The sequence below is a fragment of the Spermophilus citellus genome (genome assembly GCF_964194105.1).
Source record: "Spermophilus citellus genome assembly, chromosome: 1".
Classification (NCBI taxonomy): Eukaryota; Metazoa; Chordata; class Mammalia; order Rodentia; family Sciuridae; genus Spermophilus; species Spermophilus citellus.
Window position 1 is genome coordinate 27,403,889 of NC_138182.1, and position 22,037 is coordinate 27,425,925.

At 43.6% G+C, this 22,037-nt stretch overlaps 1 protein-coding gene across 2 annotated transcripts; it reads left to right on the forward strand.

Moving 5' to 3' along the window:
- The first annotated feature begins 1,640 nt into the window (after positions 1-1,640).
- MEDAG (mesenteric estrogen dependent adipogenesis) lies at positions 1,641-21,966 on the forward strand. 2 transcript variants are annotated; one of them, XM_081281392.1, is made up of 5 exons: positions 1,641-2,382; positions 14,655-14,764; positions 17,587-17,699; positions 18,543-18,828; positions 20,746-21,966. In XM_081281392.1, the coding sequence occupies exons 1-5, from the start codon at positions 2,105-2,107 to the stop codon at positions 20,868-20,870; spliced, it is 912 nt and encodes a 303-aa protein (XP_081137518.1). In that variant the 5' UTR covers positions 1,641-2,104; the 3' UTR covers positions 20,871-21,966. The 2 variants fall into 2 exon arrangements, with proteins under 2 accessions (XP_081137518.1, XP_081137519.1); XM_081281393.1 differs by having other exon boundaries at positions 1,661-2,382; positions 18,543-18,590; positions 20,746-20,885.
- Positions 21,967-22,037: the final 71 nt, after the last annotated feature.

A 22,037-nucleotide genomic window follows, 5' to 3' on the forward strand; every position in this document is an offset into this window, starting at 1 on the left:
AGGAAGACACTAAATGTCATTCTTTCCTTCCTTCCATTTATTTGCTTATGAAACCCTGCTGACTGTAGCTCAAAAATGTCCCAAATTTGTCATCTCCATTCCCATGCCTTCTGTTACTTCAGACCTTCATCATTCTTGCTAGATTATTACATCCATCTCTAAGTCTCTCTTCTTCCTTCAATCTTTTTGTTTGTTTCAAAACAGCCAGATGGCCATAACCAAATGTATCTGTCTTAACTTGGGCATAATTATATTATTTTCTTCCTTAGAAACACTGAAATCTCCCCATTGCCTTAAGGACCAAATTCCTAGACAATTCCGAGTGCCTGTCATAATCTGGCCCCAACTGCCCTTTCTAGCCTCATGTGTTATACAACTCACCTCTCTCACTGGATATGTGTTCCACTTCAGCCACTCAAAGTTGACCGCTCTTCTCCAAACAGAACATACCTTCTCTTTTGTGTAGAACTGGTCCCAGAATCTTTCCCAACTTCTTATTGAGGGTGCTCCTTCACCTGGGAGCTCTCCAAAACCATTCAAAGTCCAGCCCCTGCCTCATCTCCCCTGAGTATCTGTCCTGGACCCCCCTGGCAGAATCAACCATTCTCTAGAATAGATGAAGAGAATGGAGATCACTTAAGTATTTAAGTGAGATATGGCTGGACTTTCATTCGATTTAATTAAACCTAAATAAGGGACCATGCTGGAGGCACCCAAAGACAAAGATATTTTTCTAAATTTCACTTAATTTTGGGGTTCTACCTTAGAGATCTAAATCACAGTAATTTGGGAAGCCTCAAAACTGGGCTAGATTCTCTTCCTATATTGTTTATGTTTATTTGAAGCACAGACTTTTCAGTTAGTGCTTTCTTCAGTTGTTGGAACACTAGCCTGCCTCTCTATTAGACTGTACCTTAGGGGATGGCAGGGATTGTGTCTGCTCATTCTAGTCTCCTCAGAATTTAGCTAACTCTCTATCCACTATTAGATGCTCTGGAAATAGTTGTTTAATTAAATTGAGTGACATATTCCTCCTTTCATAACTCAGGAGGATAATGAGCACATAGCTAGCACTCAAATATTTATAGACTGATTGAACAAATGCAAGTATTCCGGGACTCAAGGAGTTCATAGACTACTGGGGGGCAGGGGAGGAGGAAGACATCTAGGGCCCTTCCAGCTCCAGTCTGAGGCACACATTGGTCTCGGGTCCATCAGGACAGAAACAAGAGAGGCAAGGGGTGAAGTTCAAGGCGCATTCGCTCGGACCTAATCGAAAAGCGAAAAGATAATCAGTGGAAATTTCTTAGTGGGAGGAAATCTGGGTACACGAACCAGAGTCAGGAAAGTCTGAGAGGAAGAAAATGGAAAGCCTGATCTGGAGCGGGGAGGGCAGAAAACTGAGGCCGAAAGAGCAAGGAGGGAGGTCAATTCCAACTCACAATGGGGCTGGGCTGGGGAGAAAGCTTCAGTCCTGCTCTGGGTCAGCCCCTGGGTCCCAGTGAGAGGGTGGGCCGGGGACTGTGAGCCGCCCTCCAGTTAGTACCAGAGGGGTGGCGCCTTAGGAATGGGTGGGTGCTGCGCGCCGCCCACTCGGGGCCTGGCCGGGGCAAGCGGGGAGCTCTCCCCACCCCTATCCCCCCGCAGTGTCCTGCAGGCAGGGCGGGGCCCAGCGCGGGGGTTGAGTAGCTGACCCCGGAGGGATGACTAAATCTTGGCTGCCAGCAGGCAAGACAGGGCTGGAGCGTGCCAAGTTATGAGACGACGACGACGATAAGTCGGCCCCCAGTGTCTGGGGTCGTGCCGGGACCGAGAGGGGCGCGGCGGATGCCTGGAGGGCCATAAAAGGGGCCGCGCGACGCGGGGACCGCTTTCTGCTGGCAGCGCTCCTTGCGGGCGGGCGGCAGCTGGGGACAGGCAGCCGTCCCGGCGGACAGAGGCTACCTGGACGGCCACTGCGCCCGGACGCGGGCAGGCGGACAGAGCGATCCCTGTTCCAGCGGACGCGGGCAGGACGCGGGGCCCTCTCGGGGGACAGTCAGGTGCGGGCTGGGCTGGGCGGGGCCGCGACGCCAGCAGGTGGGGCAGCTCCGATTGACCCCGCATGGCGGCGGCGGCGTGCGAGCCGATGGCCAGGCCGAGTCTGACCTCCATCTCGTCGGGGGAGCTGCGCAGCCTGTGGACGTGCGACTGCGAGCTGGCCCTGTTACCTCTGGAGCAGCTGCTGCGCTTGCAGCCCGGCGCCTTCCAGCTGCGCGGTGACCAGCTCGTGGTGCCAGGGCCCGAAGAGCCCGCGGTCGCGCGCGGGGGCTTCAATGTCTTTGGCGACGGCATAGTGAGACTCGACGAGCAGCTCTACCGCCTCAGCAACTACATCAAGAGGTGGGTGACCTTGCCGCGCGTCCTGGCCAGCCGCCTGATTCCCGAGTACTTCTCTGCTCTGTCTTGGTCCCTGCGAGCCCTAGCTATCCCGTCTGCCCCCAATCCCGCCTGGACCCTTCCCGTTTTGTGCTTCTTTTACATGTTCTCATTGCCAACATCACCTAGATCCTGTAATCTCTCCTCACCTTGGCTTTTCTGCCCTTTGAACAGATATTTTGCAGCTGTAACCTGAAGCAGAAGAGCACCAGGCCCAGCGCGTGGGGACATGCAGGGTGAGGGTGCTGCAGATTCTCTGGTCCCCACCCAAAGCACATAACTGACCATCGCTTTTTCCATTTTGGCTCCTTAACAAGGTCAGATGAGCTCAGATTGAGGTCACACCCTGAAGGGGATGTTTGTTGTGCAAAAACGCACACCCTGGCTTCAGTCTGGGGGTGTGAGTGTGGGGTGGGGAGATGCACAGTTCCAAGCACTGCTAGCTTTATCTAGTGAGAAGACCCGGTGGGGAAGCCTGCAGAAGTTCAAGGTTAGGGTTTCATCAACCAACCAACCACCCAACCAATCAACCAACCACCCAACCACCCAACCATGGTGTGGAAGGAAACCAAGCCTGGGGAAGTCCTGCCCAGGGCTGTTAAATGGGCAGATAAATTATGAGGAAATAAGTTAGCTTCCTGGAGTCTGGTGCAGAGTTTGGGCCAGATCTGCAGTCTTAATTGAGTAGATGTGCCCAGAATGCTGAACTCTTGTGACCAAAGTGACTGAAGCACTTGGGCAGACCTGAAGCCGGTAGGGGATGTGCTCCATCTAGCTGAAGCAGGCTTTGTGTGGTGGTGTTATGGGTGGTGTGAGGACAATTCAAAGGTAATTCTATGTCATCTCAGGCCTTCAAGGGTCATCCTGTGGAAAGAGATTGCAAAGCCCTCTTCTATTCATGCTGTAGGGCCCAGTGCTCCAAAGAGCCAGGTGGTCTGCAGTTTGAGAGATGAGTGAGCCGGCAGCTCTTAGATATAATGCCTTTGCTCTGGGAAAGAGCACCTGGCACACTGTGTGTGGGATGGAGCAATGAGGGGCAAACACAGAAAATGAGATATTTAGAGTGTGGTCTTTAAAACAGCTTGGGTGGGGGAATCAACCTTGCTTTTTCCAAACAAAGATAGTGAGGGCTTTGAATGCCTGAAAAATCATTCAGCAGCAAGAATTTTTTTCATTTTTAGTGAAATGAAAATTCCAGTCCATGAGCAAGGGATAGTGGGAGGAACTGAATCAGAAATCAGACTTACAAAAATTTAAAAAGAAAATAATTATTTTTTTGGAGAAAAGGGTATGAATATTTTTAATAGGCAGAATTAATTGAAGCCATAGGGTAAGGCTTTTGAAGAACCAACTGCCCCTATCTTAGCAAACAGTGCTACAAAATTTAGAACAATTTTGAAGTCTGCTTTGAATTCCTCCTACATAAAAGAAAACTAAACAGCAGTGGTCTCTGGGCAGTTTAGAGTTTAGAATAAACTTCTAGGCCACAAAGACCAGGTGACACAGACTGGGATACAAACACTCCACACAATTGTTCTGCATCGGACAAGCTGGTTGGTCAGTTGTGTGAGGGCTTTTGCACCCTGGGAAATATCAAGGGGCTTCTTCCTCTGGGGGACACACTATGGCAGGGGAGAGAGATTTTATAACTGGGTGTGCAGCCCTAAGGATGACTGGGAGGGGATTTGGCCTAAATGGAGAGAAACTTCTAGAAAGAGAGGGAGGACTAGGTTATGTGCAGAGTGAGAGAGATGTTTTGTCCTTGTGAAACTGGAGGTGGGGAACATACTAAATTAAGATATCTGAAGTTGCTATTACTCTGATCTGCAAAAGGTCCCCAGTTGTCTTTGTGGTTGCATGAATTTATTCCCTCAAAATATTGCTCCAAAGCACACACACACCACACACACACATCTCCATCTTTCTCTCTGCCCCCATTCCCTACTTTCCTTCTCTCTTCCTTTTTTTTCCTTCTTCTCCAGCTCTGACAACTTTTATTAATGAAAATACTTGTAGGATTACTTTTCACCAGTCTGTTCAGGTGTACTTCAAAAAGCTCAGAATCACCTGGGTCACTGTCAGCCTGGGTACATCCTCCATACTATTCTCCACATGCTGGGCGCAGTTCCATCTCCTTCCCTCCGTGGTGTGGGAGGCACCTGCATCCAGGGCATAGCACTCTGCATTTTCTCGAGGCTGGTAACTGGCAAAGATGATCAGTCTGGCTTTGCCTGTTCTGGTACCTTCAGAGTCTGCTTGTCCCCCACCGTGTACTTCCACTTGTCTTAATGAGCCTGGAGTCCACAGACTCCACAAAGAAGCTTCTTTGTGGCCACCCCATTCCTGCCTCAGGTGTGGGATGGCCTCCAGCCAACAGTGGCTTCCTAGACTGTCAGGGATAGAGAACGGCAAAGTGCTGGTTCTTAGACATCTTGGGTCATACATTTTTTTTATTATTTTTTATTTATTTTTTTATTGGTTGTTTAAAACATTACATAGTTCTTGATATATCATATTTCACACTTTGATTCAAGTGGGTTATGAACTCCCATTTTTACCCCGTATACAGATTGCAGAATCACATCAGTTACACTTCCACTGATTTACATATTGACATACTCATGTCTGTTGTATTCTGCTGCCTTTCCTATCCTCTGGGTCATACAGTTTTTGAAAACTGTATGCAGACCTTCTCCCCAGAAATTCAGATGAATTCCCAATGTGACAATTTGGGTAGTTCATGAGATCCTGGGTTCAGGTTAAGAATCCTAGCTCTATTAATGAGGATTAATTAGGATTCTCCCTATTTAACACGTATTCTTGGTGTGGAATAAGCCCCTAGTATAATCCAGGACCTCCAAACTGTGTGCTGTACCTTTTACAAGGTCCTTTCCCCCAAAAGGCTTTGACAGTCACATGATTTTCTTGCTCAGAGAACAAGAGGATGATTTTGGTCCTACTTACTTAGATTTGTTTTCTAATACTTACTCATTGTTTCTAAATACATACCTGCTAAATAAACCATGGAGCCCTTGGGTGATGGGATGATTTAGTAATGGCCACCAAGAGCTATAAAGCTCCCTTGAGAGCCTGCTTTAAACATATTTGTCTTCGTTTGCAGCATTTGTGGCAAGATCTTTATAGTTATTTTTTTCTCTTTCAAGCTCTGGACTTCCATCCATGTTATCACAAAAGCCTGCTCAGAATACCTGATGTATGTAATTCTTATCCAAGAAGCTATTCATTCAAAGTCCAATTCACCAGTAACTATCTCTCGAGCACACACGTGCATATGTGTGCATGCATCCACAAGCACATTCCCATCCTTTTTCCTGTAATGCAGCCTCTAAGTGATGTAACAGCCACATCTGGCAGAGAGGACCTCTAATTCCTTCTTTCGGCTGGTGCCTTGGCCTGAAAGAGGTGGCTTAAGTAATCAAAATAAGTGCAAGAATCATAATGGTGGCGGCTAGTATTTACTTGAGTACCAGGAAAGGTGTAAAGTATTTCACAGATATTATCCCACAAAAGTTTACAAAGTCAGCACTATTTTGGTTGCCATTTTTTATCGACAGGAACATTAGAACTCAGAAAGATTGGGCAATTTACCTAAGTAAGATGCTGGGGGCCGTAGACCCAGGCCTTCTAAGTAACCCTGTATGACTGCAAAGCCGATGCTTTCAGCAAATTGCCACTACCTTGAAATAATTCTGCCTTCCAGTAGCCCACAGCAGCTTCTCACACTTCTGGAGCCCACAAATTGATACCTGGGATTCCATTTTGTATAATCAGCCTAAAAGAGGGTGTAAGTGCTCAGGTTTTAAGGATGACTCTTAAGAGCCGAGGTGTAACCTGTTGCTGCCCGCAACCATGGCTGTCAGGGAGATGGATGACAATCACAAGCCCCCGCAACCCTGGGGCAAGCTGCCTAGGCAGAGTACAGCAGGGCTTGAATGGGGCTTGTGCCGTAAAGTAGGGCTAGAACATGCTCAGAAGGGAGCTGGGTGAAACCTCACCCCCGCCTCACAGAGGGAAGTGCCTGGCTCCATGTGCTGGCCCAGGCCCTGTTGTCACAGCTCTGGGTGGGGCTTGGGGGTGGGTGCGCTGTCCTGTAATCTCTCCTTCCCCTGGAGTCTCAGATGTAGAAAACTGCCCAGGGCAGCAGCAGCCCCTTTGCAGGACACTTCATGACACTGATGAAATAATACCCATCTGTGTATTGAGCTGTGATTTTTTTTTTCTTTTTTGAGCTGTGATTTTTAACAAGCGTCCACAGGAAGTGGGGATGAGTGTGAGTGCCAGGTTCTGCACTGTCCCAGCTGAGTGAGCCTGGGGAAAGGCTTAATCACTCTTAATCTCTGTGTGACTCAGTTTCCCCAGATTTTAAATGGGAATAATAATCCCCCCAACTTTACCAGGTTGTTTGTGTAATTCAAATGTGCTGGAAAAAATATATAGAACTAGCACATGCTGACAGATGTTAGTTTTTATTTTATTATTAAGTAACTCCATAAGCCAAGTGTTTTGCCCATGTTATTTAATCTGCAAGCCTCCTCATGGAGTATCTTTTGTTAGCTCCTTTTTATAGGTGGAGAAAATGGATCTCCGTCAGGCTAAACACTTGGCGGGGGGCGGGGGTGCGGGTCTTGGAGTGATGCTCAGGTCTGAAGATTCTGAAGCCACGGGCCATGCTACCTCTCCTGGCTTCCTTCCTCTGGAGCCTCGCTTTGACTTCCTGCCACAGCCTGGTCTACTTCCTACTCTTAGCTCACCTTGTCATTGTCTGATGCCTGCTTGTCTTCTTGGATGCAGCCAAGTCCCCAAGGCTTGGCTAAGCTGTGACTCCTCCTGGGGTTCTTGTGTTCCCTCTTGCCCAGACCCTGATGGTGTGTTTGGACTAACAGAACAATCTCTCTTCGAGCATCTGTCTCACCTTAATAAATGGCTCTCACTCCAGGCCTCTCTCCCTTGCTCTCTTGCATTTAAGTAATCAGGACACAACCCACTGGAGCTTGGACACAGAATACAAGGAACTATATATATATATATATATATATATATTTTTTTTTTTTTGGCATTTGCACATTTGAAGGATTTACCAGTTTGTAAGTCTCTGAGTGGCAGGAATTGCATCATACACCAGTGTTTCCCAAAGTTTAAATAAGCATGCAAGTCTCCTGGGGATCTGGATAAACATAAATTCTGATTGAATAAAACTTAGAAGGTACCCAAATTCTGCATTTCAACAGGCTCCCAGTGACACTGGTGTTTTTGGTCCAAGGATCACACTATGAGCAACAAGGTTTTATACATCCATCATTTTATATTGAAATGGTATATTTTATCTGTCTCTCCAATAGAATATATGGCTCTTGGACATAAAACTGTTTCCTTCCTCATCTTCATATCCTCAGAGCCCTACACATAGTAGGTGCTTAGTAAACACTGATGGCATGCATGAATGGATCACGTTCTGCCCCAGTGCAGTGTTTCATATACACTCCGTATCCTTAAACTGCTTAGTCAGTGAGACAAGGAGCAGGTGTATCCTGGATTCAAGCCACAGATGTCGTATAGTCATAAGTCTGAAAATTTTGCTTAGTTTCACTACCATTGGGGCAGAAGGAGGAAGGAAAGAAGTGAAAGGTAAGGAATTGTTGGAGAGCCTAGGGGGTGAGGCTGTGCAGAAGGAGGTCAAACAAACAATCAAAAAAAGTATTTTCTACTGGAAATAGAAGCTTGCCCCCCAAAGTAGACTATCCCTGTAAACTTTCACTTAGTGTCCCCGCAAAGGGTTACGAACACCACAATCAATCTGTGGGGCTCCTTCACAAAAGCATTTGCCGTGTGTGCTCCTTTTTCCTTTGCTTCACTTTTCATACATTTTTGCCTTTGTCTTACCTTCATTTTAATTGTGGTAAAATGTACACTGCATAAAGTTTCCTATTTTAAACATTTTTAGGTGTGCAGTTCAGTGGCGTGAAGTATTGTCACACCATTGGGCAACCCTGATTAAAGACCCACCTCCAGAACATGATCTTCCCACACTGAAACTCAACACCCATAAGACTACAGCTCCCCATTCTCAGTCCCCCAGCCCCTGGCAACCACCACCATTCTACTTTCTGCCTCTATGAATTTGAATACTCCAGGTATCTAATGGAATGGAATTATGCAATATCTGTCTTTTGTGACTGGCATATTTTACTTAGTGTAATTTCTTCAAGGTTCATTGATGTAGCATATGCCAGCATTTCCTTCCTAAGGCGAAATAATATTTCACTGGAGGTATAAACCACATTTTGTTTATCCATTCATCTGTTGGTAGACATTTGTGTTGCTTCTACCTTTTAGCTATTGTGCATAATGCTGCTACGAACATGGATGTTCAAATACCTGGTCCCTATATTTACTTTTTTTTGGGGGGGGCAAAGTTTTTATTTAATTGATAAGTAATTATATATAATCAATATCCATATTTATGTATATTATATGTGGGGTTAAAATGTGATGTTTTCTTATATGTTTATCTGTTTTAAAATATACACACACATGCCCACCCCCTTGAGTGGAGGTCATGGGTTTGGATTCCTATTTGTCTTTGAGCAATAAATTGTTAGAGTCAAAAGACATTTGGGGCAACTTTCTAGACCATGCTAGTGATGATGTGAAATTTGAAGGAGACTGAAGGTGGGTATCTTGGAGGACAGTGGATCTTTCAGACACTTCTAATTTTGATGGAAGCAAAACACAGTGCTCTTTTTTTGATTTTAGCTATTAGAGGTTGCCTCTTTAAGCTGTTCTGTCTAGCCTTCCAAATGGAAAAGATGAGGAAAGAAGTTGGAGCAGGGAAGTGGACATTCTTGCTCATTTACCTTTCAGATATTCATTTTGTTCTCACTTCCTGGTAACTCAAGTGAACACAGCCCAGTTGGGAGTCAGAAATTTACAGATCTTCGCCTTGTAAGCCAGCCAAGTTGGTCAGGATGAAAGATACTCATAGTGTTTGCTGAGGATCTATTATGGGCCCAAGGACATGAGTTCATGTTCCCCAACATGCATTTAAACATCAGGCTCAAGGAAATACTGTTTTGCCCCTTTGACTAATAAAGGAGCAGGTTCAGACAAGTAACTCACTCAAGGTCACAGTGAGCTTGGGACGACCCTGGGACGGAGTTCACACAGTCAGCAAGTTAGGACATGAATTAGGTCTTATTTAGGATCACTCTGCTTCCCCTGACATTGTCTTGCCTTCCAATCTTTGTGCTCAAGTCAGACTTAGAAAGTTTTAACCTAGAAGCATTTTGGTGCTGGGGTAAAAGCAATGAAGAAATGAGAGTTTAAAGGAACTGTCTATCTTAAACTGTTTGATTTTCATCCCTAATGGTAACTTCAGCAAATATAATAAATATTCAATACACAGAGGTGATATTTGCATTACTAATTCAGAAATATTCATGATTAAAGATCAAATAACCAATCCCTAATGTACTCTCGTAAGGTTCATCTTAAACCAGTGATTAAATGTCAGATACTTGAATATCTACAGGACTTAACAACTAGATCCTCTGATCTTTTCATATTTTAGTGACTTAGGTATCCAAACTTTGTAACAGTGAATTTCAAAGGAATGTTCATATTGACTTATTTCACTGGAATGTTAAGGTATTTAACAATTGGACCATAACTGGCAGGCTGGAATTGGGGGAATTAATGAAATACAGTAGTAGTTTCCCCCCTTATTTGTGGTTTAGCTTTCTTTGATTTTAGTTGCCTGTGGTCAGAGAGTATTAAATGGAAAGCACAAAAAAAAACATAACTCATAAATTTTAAATTGGACACCCATTCTGAGTAGCATGATGAAATCTCCTACTATCCATTCCTTCCAGTGCCCAGCACATGAATCATCCCTTTGTCCTGTGTATCCACACTGTATATACTACCCACCTGTTAGTCACTTAGTTACTTTCTAGGTTATAAGATCAGTTCTTGTGGGTAGGATTTGGTATTATCTGAGGTTTCAGGTATTCACTGGGGGTCTTGGAACTTATCTCTGGAGGATAAGGAGGGCCTACTCTAGTTCTTATTTGCAGTCTGGTTAGAGATAAGGAATTTTGTTTTTTTTAATATGAGCTTTATTGAGATATCATTTATATACCACAAAAATTCACTCCTATAAAGTCTAGTATTTTAGTATATTTAGTCTAGTTTTTAGTATATTTGCAAAGTTGATGTCACTGCTATCTTCTTTTTAAATATTTTTAAATCATAGATGGACACAATATCTTCTTATTTATTTATTTATTTATTTATTTTATGTGGTATTGCAGATGGAACCCAGGGCCTCACGCATACAAGGAAGCGCTCTACCACTGAGCCACAACCCCACTCCCACCCCCACCCCAGTCACTGCTATCTTATTCCAGAATATTTGCATTGCTCTAAAGAGAAAGCCCAGTTCCCATTAGCAGTCACTCCTCGTTCCCCCTCCTTCAACCTCTAGCAACCACTAATCTATTTTCTGTCTCTAATCTACTTTCTTTTTTTTTATTGGTTGTTCAAAACATTACATAGTTCTTGATATATCATATTTCACACTTTGATTCAAGTGGGTTATGAACTCCCATTTTTACCCCGTATACAGATTGCAGAGTCACATCAGTTACACTTCCACTGATTTACATATTGACATACTCATGTCTGAATAACTAAGAACAGAGTAGGGAAGAAGAGCATGAGAAGATGACTAACATTAAACAGGGATGAGAGGTGGGAGGGACAGGGAGAGAGAAGGGAAATTGCTTGGAAATGGAAGGAGACCCTTAGGGTTATACAAAATTACATACAAGAGGAAGTGAGGGGAAAGGGAAAAATAATACAAGGGGGAGAAATGAATTACAGTAGAGGGGGTAGTGAGAGAAGAGGGGAGGGGAGGGGAGGAGGGATAGTAGAGATAAGGAATTTATTAGGTAAGGATCTTGCCACAATCTCTTGTGTGTAAATTCTGGCATTAAAGCTCTGGGATAAGCAGATTTTCACACATGCGTGATACAGAAATAACTGACGTATTCTATGATGAGGTTTACAGCCCATTAATGTTCTTCAAGTACCTCCAAATCATCAAAGGAATATCAAATTATGTCACACATACTTTTATTATTCAGGCACTTTATTAAATTCAGACTCCAAAATGAATAATTCCTATAAATGTTATACATTAAAGTCAATATATGACTATCCAGAGGGCCCCTTTCTGTGATCATCCAAATAATCACTTGTTGAGTCTATAGCATTAAAAAAACCACATATTTTGCAGAATTCTGGTGGAAACTGATTATTCTTACAACATTGATAATTTCTTTCTTTCTTTCTTTCTTTCTTTCTTTCTTTCTTTCTTTCTTTCTTTCTTTCTTTCTTTCTTTCTTTCTTTTTTTGTACCAGGGATTGAACCTTGCTTTTGCTTTATTTTATCTTTATTTGGTACTAGGGATTGATTAAACTCAGGGCACTTAACCAGTAAGCCACATCCCCAGCCCTTATTTAAATATATTATATGTATATATTTTTTCAAGAGACAGGGTCTAAATAAGTTAAAGGGCCTTACTAAGTTTCTGAGGCTGGCTTTGAACTCCATGATCCTCCTGCCTCAGCCTCCCAAGCCTTTGGGATTACAGGCATGAACCACCACACCCAACTAACAATGATCATTTCTAAGTTGAGATTGCTGTATTTTTCCTTTAAGCTGTGTGCTCATTGGAAGAAAATCCAGTGAAGTCAGATTCATCAATGTCTCCAATTAGATATCAATTGATTTTATAGGCAGAGGGAAATATTGCACTGTCATTTGGTCATCAGAAAAGTAATCGAAACTGTAGATTTTCTGAGTGCATTGTGCAGGCACTATGCATGAGCTCTACAGAAGGACAATGGGATCATGGATATTGACGTTTAGAGGAATCACCTTGGGGAGAGGTGCTTACGTGACTGTCCACTCCATGATAAATGGGTAGTGGGAGAATGTGCGGCCTGCCTTGGATGGGTCACAGGTGGTGTCCGTCACACTGGTCACTCACACCTATCTTTTTGATATTGACACTGCCTGTGGGACTTGTCCTTTTTCCCTCTGTCATTACAAGTGTTTCTTTCCCTCTTTTGTCCTTTGCCTCCCTTTGTACCGCAGACCTCAACTGCCTCTCCTCACCCTCTTCCCAGGCCACTCTTGGCTGCCCTGTGCCCAATCACTCACTGACAGCTGAATAAGGACGAGGGTGAGCCCAGGAGGCTCTCTTCCCTGTGTGCCTCCTGGGCTCTGAGCTGCTCGGCTGTAAAGAGGCACCTGTGCCTACTGGCGCCCGGCGCACCATGGGGCTTGATGAATTGTTGAGCGGATGGATGAGTGAGATGAACCCAGAAGGTGCTGGTTTTCTTTTTCCTTCCTTCTCCTTTGCTGCTTTTCTCCAGGACCTTTTGAATTTGGTCCATTGGGACAAACAAGGATGGGAGGATTCTCTCCCAGCTGATAGGAAACACAGCTGCTACCCTCTCAGTCTTTTGAGGATCCCTCTCCGCACCCCCTTTTCATGTTCTGACCAGATGAGGGTGAGGATGGGGAAGGGGCAAATAAAGAAATATACACACCCTGGTCCACATTTTTAACCCCACCCATTCCCTGGGTATGTATGCTCCTTCTCCATTCCCAGCCTCTTCCTTCCTCCATCACAGACCTGCACCCCCTTTTCCTGCTCTGGAACACTCCAGTTCTTTGTCCCCCACCAACTCCAGGACCAGCCTTCCAGCGACCACCAGTGCAGAAGGGTTTAGGAGGCGGAGATGACTTTCAGAGCCTGGTGAAATAGAAGGCAGGAAACATTTCAGAGGCTCCACCAGGAGCTACAGTCTACAAGCTCTCAAAAATCAGGTCTGACAATGCAGCAGAAAGATAAGGGCACAGATTTCTAAGAAATCAAGCTGGGAGACAGCCAAGCAGAAGCTGTGTTTTTCTGCCTCGGGGTGGATATTGTCCAGCGCGCTCTTGAACCGCACCTGGTCACTGTCATGTCAGCCGGCCTCTCCGTGGGGTTGTGGGAAGTGAGCACCGGGGAGGAAGACCAAGACGGCTGTGTGGCCACAGCTCCCTGCAGCCACCCGTGGCTTTCCAAGGCTGTGATTTTCATGTCAAGGCGCCGGTAGGACAACCCCTCGGAAAGAAATGCCTGGAGCTGTCTGCTCGCCACCAGATAGAAGAAGCAACCACGGTGCAGGGAGCTGTCAGCTCAGCCAGCCGGTTCACTCCAGCAGATGCTCACAGCTGTGTCAATGGGGAGCCAGCTCCGTGTTTCAGAGGGACTGAGGCAAAGGCGTCCATTCAGCCTGTCTGCATTCACACAGCATCGAGCTTGTAGTTAGAAAATTAGCCATCTCCTGGAGGAAGCTAATTTGCACTTGGATCTTTTTTTTTTTTTTTTTTTTAAGCAACGGAGGTAGAGACATGGAAAGGCTGCTTGGAAAATTTGTAGGGCAGGGAGACAAAGCTAACATGTTAGCTGACAGAATCGAGACTCAGATCTTTCTAGGCCGGAATAATGAACTAAAACCAAGGAGGCTAAATTTAATGAGGATATGGGGGAAAAAAAATCCAACCGTAGTTTTATGTTTTTAATTGTACATTGTCTGAGAGTTGAGAACATGTGAATTAGGAATGGTTCATATGAATATTGGTTGATGGTGTCATCTGTAGAGGGGGCTGGGTCTATTTTGGGATTAGAGGGGGGAAGTAGGAAAGAGAAGAAAAGGAAAATCCCAAACCTACCAGTTAAATAGTATGAATCCACTGGAGAAGACCTATCCAGTTCCACTCACTGAGTTTATTTCTCAATCCAGAGGGACTGAGAACTTTTACAGCTTCAAATGAAGCTGTTACCAGTTTCTGGCCCCAAATGATAGATAGAATTGGTCATCACCTGGTAAAGACTCCCCTGAGAGCCAAGCATTGATATTAAACCACCCTAAGGACCATGGCTACCTTTGAGTTGCACACTGGACTCTCAGCCAGTCACCCATGACCAGGAGAAGATTTACTTATACTGTCCCAAAATATGGTGACCTCTGAAATGATACATTTTATGGGACTTCCCACAAAAGGTCCGTGGCTGTGGCAGGCATATATCCAATATATTCTCATTTTAACTGAGGTGGGAGAGTATATTACAGCCCTAATTATCTCTGCTTTCTCATAGGTATGTGGAACTGACCAACTACTGTGATTATAAAGACTACAGGGAAACTATATTGAGCAAACCAATGCTGTTCTTCATTAATGTACAGACCAAAAAAGACACCTCGAAAGGTAGGTACATACATGATTTTGGTGTGGTTCTGTCTTGCTGGGCTATGGGCTGTTGCAGGCTGATGAGGGAAGAGTGGGGCATGGAGAAAGCAGGATAGACGTCAGCTCGTGACAAAATCAGCAGCAAGGAGCCTGGTGTCTAAAGCACTGCTCAAGCTTTTGGAACAAACCCCAAATGATCCTAGAGCAGAAGCCACCCGGTTCTGAGCTTCTTTCCTGTTTCCTGTCCAGACAGGAAGTAGTCTGACATTCTGAGCCTTCAAGGGTTTCAAGGGTTTCTAAGCCTGGCTCCATGAGGATCATCCAACAATATGTCTGAGGCACACTCTAATGTCATTATTGACACTGTAGGTCTATAGGTCTTATCATCCAAATGGGAACATTTTGAGCATGAAAGTCTTCATAGTTAGTAATTTGGGTCAAAGGCATAAACTGAGATGACTCAGAAAGGTAGGGTACATGGTTATCCTACCTATGAAGTACATATACTATCCCTATTTTATGGATGAGGAAACTAAGATAAAATGAATTGCAGTTGTAGATGCTTCAAGTTTCATGTTTCTGTATTTTAGACACAGAATTTCATATTTAGACACATCTCACCATTGTTTCTTCCAAGAAAGCAGATTAACTGGTAACGACTCTATAACTCAAATTCCAATATGAGCATGTCTCCATTTTCCCATTTTCTTCCTGCTTAGAGCGACACATGGGTAGACTCATGGGAATCATGTTCTGTGGTAAGGGTAGAATTTCTTCCACCTGCTTCTAAATGTCATTCTTAAAATGAGTCCAAGGTAATAAGAAATGATCTACAAATTTCAGATGGACTTTCTCAAGCATTCACTCTCATCAGCCCGGGGAAGTTCTCTCTGCTCATGTCATAATTCACAGTCAGGACACTCTCTCTCTGCAGGAGAGGCCAGAACAGAATGCACGTAACAAACAACGCCTGTTCGAGTATCTGAGCCCTGCGAGTCCTTTGGCTTGGTGATGACCAGAGGGCCAGTAGTTCTCTTGGAGTAGAATTCACAGCTGTGTCAAGTGCACTTCCCGCATTGATCTCTCAGGAGGAAAGAATGAATGACCTCTCCATTTTAACATTTTGAAAGTACGGGATGATACAAAAAGGTCCTTGTGGGGAGTCCTACAGAAAGTACACAGCTGTAGGGCGATTGTTGTGGAAGGAAGTACAGAATCTGGTTAATTTTGAGAAAAGTTATAAAATGAAGATATTTTTATAGGATAGAAACTTAAGGTGATAACGTTTAGAAACTTGTGAAAATTGCAACTAAGGTAACTTGTCCGCCCACTGTTTTAAAATGGAATTATATGCAAATTTAAAAAGCCACCACTTCATTAAGGCAATTACTAATGATTTCCCGAATTTTGGTGTAATAAATACACAAACAGACCTGTCTGAAAATGTGAAGGGCCTCCTCTGCAGTCGTGCAGTGCACAACCTGCCCACCCAGCCCAACTGGGGAACATGGTAACCCTGGGTCTTTACAGTCTAAAGATTGTGGTTTATTTGTATAAAATACAACAAATTACAAATGGTTTGCTTTTTGCTTTATTTTATTCATTTATTTGTTTTTGGTACCAGGGATTGAAGAGGTTCTTAACCACTGAGCCACATCCCCAGCCCTTTTTTATATTTTACTTAGAGACAGGGTCTTGCTAAGTTGCTTAGGGCCTCATTAAGTTGCTGAGGCTGGCTTTGAAACTCACAATCCTCATGCTTCAGCCTCCAGAGCCACTAGGCTTTTATTTATCTCTTGTCTCCCAAAGGATATAAGATTATTTACATCTGAAATACCCAAAAAATAATTTGAAGTAAGGCAAACAAGTAGGAAAAATAAGAAGATTCTTTGAGAATGCAAACACTTGTTATTGGCACTCATTTGTTATTGCCTCTGAGCTATCTCAAAGCCAGTACCAAATGCTCAGTTCTCGAAATCACTAGGAGATTTTGTGAATGGCTGGTCCATGCCTTTAAACAGAGTGTGAAGTGGGTTTTTTAGTTTCTCCCTCAGATATGTGCTTGAGTAATTAAAGTCATGGAGCTTGATTTTGGGGAATGGAAGAGTAAGAGGTTCCAAATTTCCTAATAAGTAAACAACCTCCCCTTTGCTTATATTATGAAAGTTGAATCGAATCAGACTTAAGGGGTTAATAATACAAAACAAGATAAAAATAAAACAATAATAACAGGGGGAAGAAGTGTCTTCCAGGACAGAGATGTGGTGCTATTTAAACACTGAGAAAGATACTTTTTCTCACTTGAGATGATGTTGGGTCAGGAGCAGGAAGGCGAACCAATCATGAGTTACCCTGATGCTTAGAACCCTAGCCTAGCCATTTGGCAGGAAGAACACTGGGGGTGGAAGGCACAGAGTACTTTTCTTCCCTGGACTTAGCTGATTTTCTGCTGTGCAAATGAGAAAGTGTTGGTGAGAGCCAAATTGTGATTTAAATGTGCAGCAAGGCTGGGTCATAAAAACCGTTTTCTTTTCCCATGCTGGATACGTGCTGTGGGGCACAGTTCTCATTTGCAATAATTATAGAGTGGGACTTTTGATTTCTGAGACATAAGTGCAAGCTGCAACTTGCTTCTACAGTAGCCCAGAGCTCCCTTCAAATCTCTGGAACACTTCTAGAAATCTGGCTAGGTGTTGTGGTAAGGGTCTCAGGGAACAGAGAGGGAAGGTTATCAATGGATAAAATCTCCAGAGAAGGTGGAGACCCCTGCTTTAGCAAATCCTGAGAAGCATGTTTATAACACAAGTATATACTTTTGAATTGTGCTTGCTGATTTCTAGAAAGGACATATGCATTTCTTGTGAACACAAGGCACCCCAAGATAAGAAGACAGATAGAACAGGGGATGGACATGGTCATCTCCTCAGTGATCGGAGAAAGTTACCGACTTCAGGTAAGATTTAGCCTGTGAATCCTGGGCTACCAGCCACATGGAAGAGGCCCAAGAAGTCCCTGCAAGAACTGCGTCTCTAGGGCCTTCTCTGAACTACAGTAAGCAGCCAAGATCACACGGATGCCTGGAACTTCATAGAAACCAGACGTTATATAACTATGTTCTGTTCTATACATACCTATGACGGAGTTTTAGTTTTAAATTAGGTTCAGAAAGAGATTAACAACAACTAATAATAAAATCCATCAATTCCAATAATAATAATAATAAAAGAATAGTAGTAAATAATAATAATAAAGTTATTTAAAACATAAATTATCTTTCTGGAATTTTCCATTTACTATTTTCAGACCATAGGTAACTGCAACTGCAGAAAGCAAAACCATATTTTGTTCTTTACTACGTCATTATTGTTACCAATAAAGTGAGCTTAGTTTCTCTTTTCTTTAAATTTTCTTTTGTAGCTGTAGATGGATAGCATGCTTTTATTTTATTGGTTCATTTGTTTATGTAGTGCTAAGGATTGAATCCAGTGCCTTACATGTGCTAGACAAGCACTCTGCCACTGAGCTATAGCCCCAGCCCCCAAACAAACTTAGTTTCTATCAACTTATTAGAAACAGAATATTAATACATGTAATTTTGGCCAAGCAGTTCAAAATCTTATGATACAAAAGCAAAGGTCTGCTTTTTTTTTTAAATAAAGACAACTGTTAAAAGGTATCTGTCAGAGTGAAAGAGAGAATGTCACATTTTGGAGATTTGGGTAGTTTTCATTGATTCTAAAATGTCTACATGGTAATTATATCCACAAAGTCAATGAAATGTTTCTCTGTCTTTCAGTTTGATTTCCAAGATGTAGTGAAGAATTTTTTCCCTCCAGGAACTGAGGTGATTAATGGAGAAAATTTGAGTTTTGCGTATGAATTCAAAGCCGACGCCTTATTTGATTTCTTCTATTGGTTTGGGCTCAGCAATTCCACTGTGAAAGTGAATGGTAAAGTTCTGAATTTGTCGAGTACAAGTCCAGAAAAGAAGGAGACAATTAAGTTATTTTTGGAAAAAATGAGTGAACCTTTAATCCGAAGGAGCAGTTTCTCTGACCGAAAATTCAGTGTAACTTCCAGAGGTATGTTAAAAATCCTCAAGGACAGGAGGATGCTGACCAGTCAAAGGGTGAAAGAGGCAATGGGAGGGAGCAAGAGGCAAGACTTATTAATAAAACAGAAACATAATGTCACCTGATTCACAAAGGACTGAAATTGCTCTCCCAAAACCAGAAGCCAGGCAGGGTTAGCATGCACCTGTAGTCCCAGCTACCTGGGGCACTGTGAGGGTTGCTTGAGTCCAAGAGCTGGAGACCAGGCTGGGCAAGAGAACAAGATGCTGCTTCAAAAAAAAAAAAAAAAAAAGAGAGAGAGAGAGAGAAAAGAGAGATAAGAGATAAAAGGACTTTTCCTTTTAGTCTTCTGACATAATAATTACATTGTGCAGCCTTCCCCCAAAATAATCTTAAAGATTATCATTAATTCAAATGAATATTAATGCCCACTTAAATATTATTGGCTTCTTAACATTATAAAATAATGCTTCTTTCCCTGTGTGCATATTCTGGACCACAGAATTTTCACTTAAGCTGCCAGTCGGGGAAGTCTAGATGGTCGTGGTATCTATCTTTAACAGTACGTGGAAGGGTTCTCCAGATTTTGTAAGACCACAAAAGAAAAAAGAATAACTCTTGAGAAGGTTTCATTTAATCAACTAGCCATGGCCTATGGTGGATTCTTGATTTTGGTATCCACGAGGCTCACGCAGATGGCACGGTCATGTCTTGCCTGAGCGTGTCTTTTGCGTAGCCCGTTCTCTCTGCCTCGTGCTAGTCTGGGCTGGAGAGCAGCTTCCTTGAATCGGGATTCTTGTTGCTAATTGCAGGAAACCAACAGTCTCTGTAAACTTGCAGTGTCCTCAAAGTGAAGATGGGAAATAGAGATTTTTCATTAATTGTGTTTAATGACAGTTGCTTTCTTCCAATGTTTATAGCAAAAACCTCTTACTCTCAGCTGTTTCTTATTCTAGAAGTGATCCTTCTCTTAATTCCTTCATTTCTCCTTCTCTCCATCCCACTCTCCGTTAACGTCTGTTTCTTCATCTCTGTTCTCTGTGTTTCTCTGAACCAACCTCTCTCTCTCTCTGTCTCTCTCTCTCTCTCTCTCTCTCTCTCTCTCTCCCCTCCCCACCTGTTCCACAGTCCTCTGTCTCTCACGCTTTCCATGTTGTTCCAATCCCAATTTCCATATTCCTCTGTCTGGGACTTTGTCACCAATAAGCTTTGCGCTCTGCTGAATTGCAGCCATGTGGAGATGATCCCTTACGGGACAAGATTAACTGGCCCTTCTGTGACAGCATCACCCTTGTCCAGTCCTTCTCTGGTACCCTCAGTCTCACCTACTGGCCACAGCAGCCTGGATAACTTTCCTGTTTCACTGTGGCTGTACTCTGGCATGTAACCTACCTCTGGTGTCCACTGTCATCTTGGGGACACCAAAGTGCATGTGAAGTTGGTAGCAGTTCTTTAAAAGTTTATCCTGAATCATCCCTGAGTCCACTTCAACTCCTGATCAGAGCTTCCTGAGAGCTGTCACATGCACTGCAGATGGCATAGCTGAGATGTACCTGCTGGCCTGGCAGGCAGACTGAACTTGGCTCCTAGCCCCTGGGCAGAGCACCAAACCCCTGATGCTGCTAATACAGCTTCATCCTGTTCACAAACTGACCTCTGGCCTGAGCATCTATTTTTCAAATGTGAGACTTTTCTGTTAAGTGAGAGAGTGTATGAAGCCCATTGCAAATCTCCAGCCTGCAGGAAAGCAAGTGACAATCATGTCCCGCTGATAAACAAAAAAGCAACACATTTCTGTTTAGCCTTTTGAGTTTTTCCGTGGAAGCCAGGATTCTCTATTAATTATTGAAATGGTTATGTTGTATGATTTTTTTTGCAGTGTGGGTAATAATGATTGCCTTATTTACTGTGTTTTTTTTTTTTTAGGCTCAATAGATGATGTTTTTAACTGCAGTCTGTCACCCAGATCATCTCTGACAGAGCCTCTTTTGGCAGAATTACCATTTCCAAGTGTTCTGGAATCTGAAGAGACACCAAACCAATTTATCTAATTGGACTGAACATTCTAGCTGTCACTTTTATGTTGCAAGCCTGTGCCAGACTGCAGGTTGAGGGGACGAGAGGAGGTGGGAGGTGGACACTTCCACCCCTTTGCCAACTCCTGGCACCCCCATGGCTTCTGTGGGGGGCTCCTTTCTCCCATTTCCCTGGGTGTGATGCTGTGGCGGGCCCAACGTAGCTGGCTTCCTTCGAGGCTACAGTTCTCTGGATGGAAGGGCTTTGGCTTGTGGCATGCTTTGAACATTTCTGCAAAGAGGCAGAGGAAGCCACAGGGTCCTGCCACCCTGAACTTTGCTCAGTACCCTGGCACCCTGGGAACTTTCCTGGAAACTTCTCTGGGAGTCCTCTGACTTGGTTGTCAACCTGGGATGCTTCATAATTCAGGGTTTGCTCTCTGCTTGAGATATCCTTGTTTATCCCCCAACCCAGAAAGCATGGGGTTCACAGTGCTCTTCTCTTGCAAACCTGGTGGGTAAAAAACCTGTGCCATCCAGGAGGCAAGTTTGTGTTTCATCCTGCCTGTGTGAAACCTTATAGGAAACATTCAAGGTAAGGTTTGCTGAATGACTGGCCAGGCAGATCGGACAGCAATCCTGCCACCCACAGCCTGAAATGGGAGCTCCCTTGGCCTTTCTCTTCTCCAAGTGGCACATGGAGAATGAGGCCAGGTGTTGTAGTACCAACTACGACAGGGGAAGGATAAGGTACATGGCACTATCCTCCTTACTGAAAGTGCATTATGTCAGTTGGGCATTTAAAATAAGCTTTTTGCAATCCTAACATGAAAAGAAAAATAGAAGAAATCTATATAATTACCATACTACATTTTCTATCAATATATTTTTCATCTTATAGCTATGATGGAATTCTTCAAAAAGGAAAAAAAACATATCCTACATATAAAAACTTGCATGAATGGATCACTACATTTGCTCATAATGAGGGAGACTTATAGGTCCTGAATATCATTTTTTTTCTCTTTTTTTTAAAAAAGTGTTCCTGTATTATATGTTTGATGGTCCTGACATTTATATTTGAAATGTTATGAGGTACATTTGCACAATTAAAACTTTTCCTAGCATTCAACCTCGAGGTCACCAATTCCTTTGTATGTGTGATCATTCCCTTGTGGTTTGCAGGTGGTGTCTTTGTGTGGT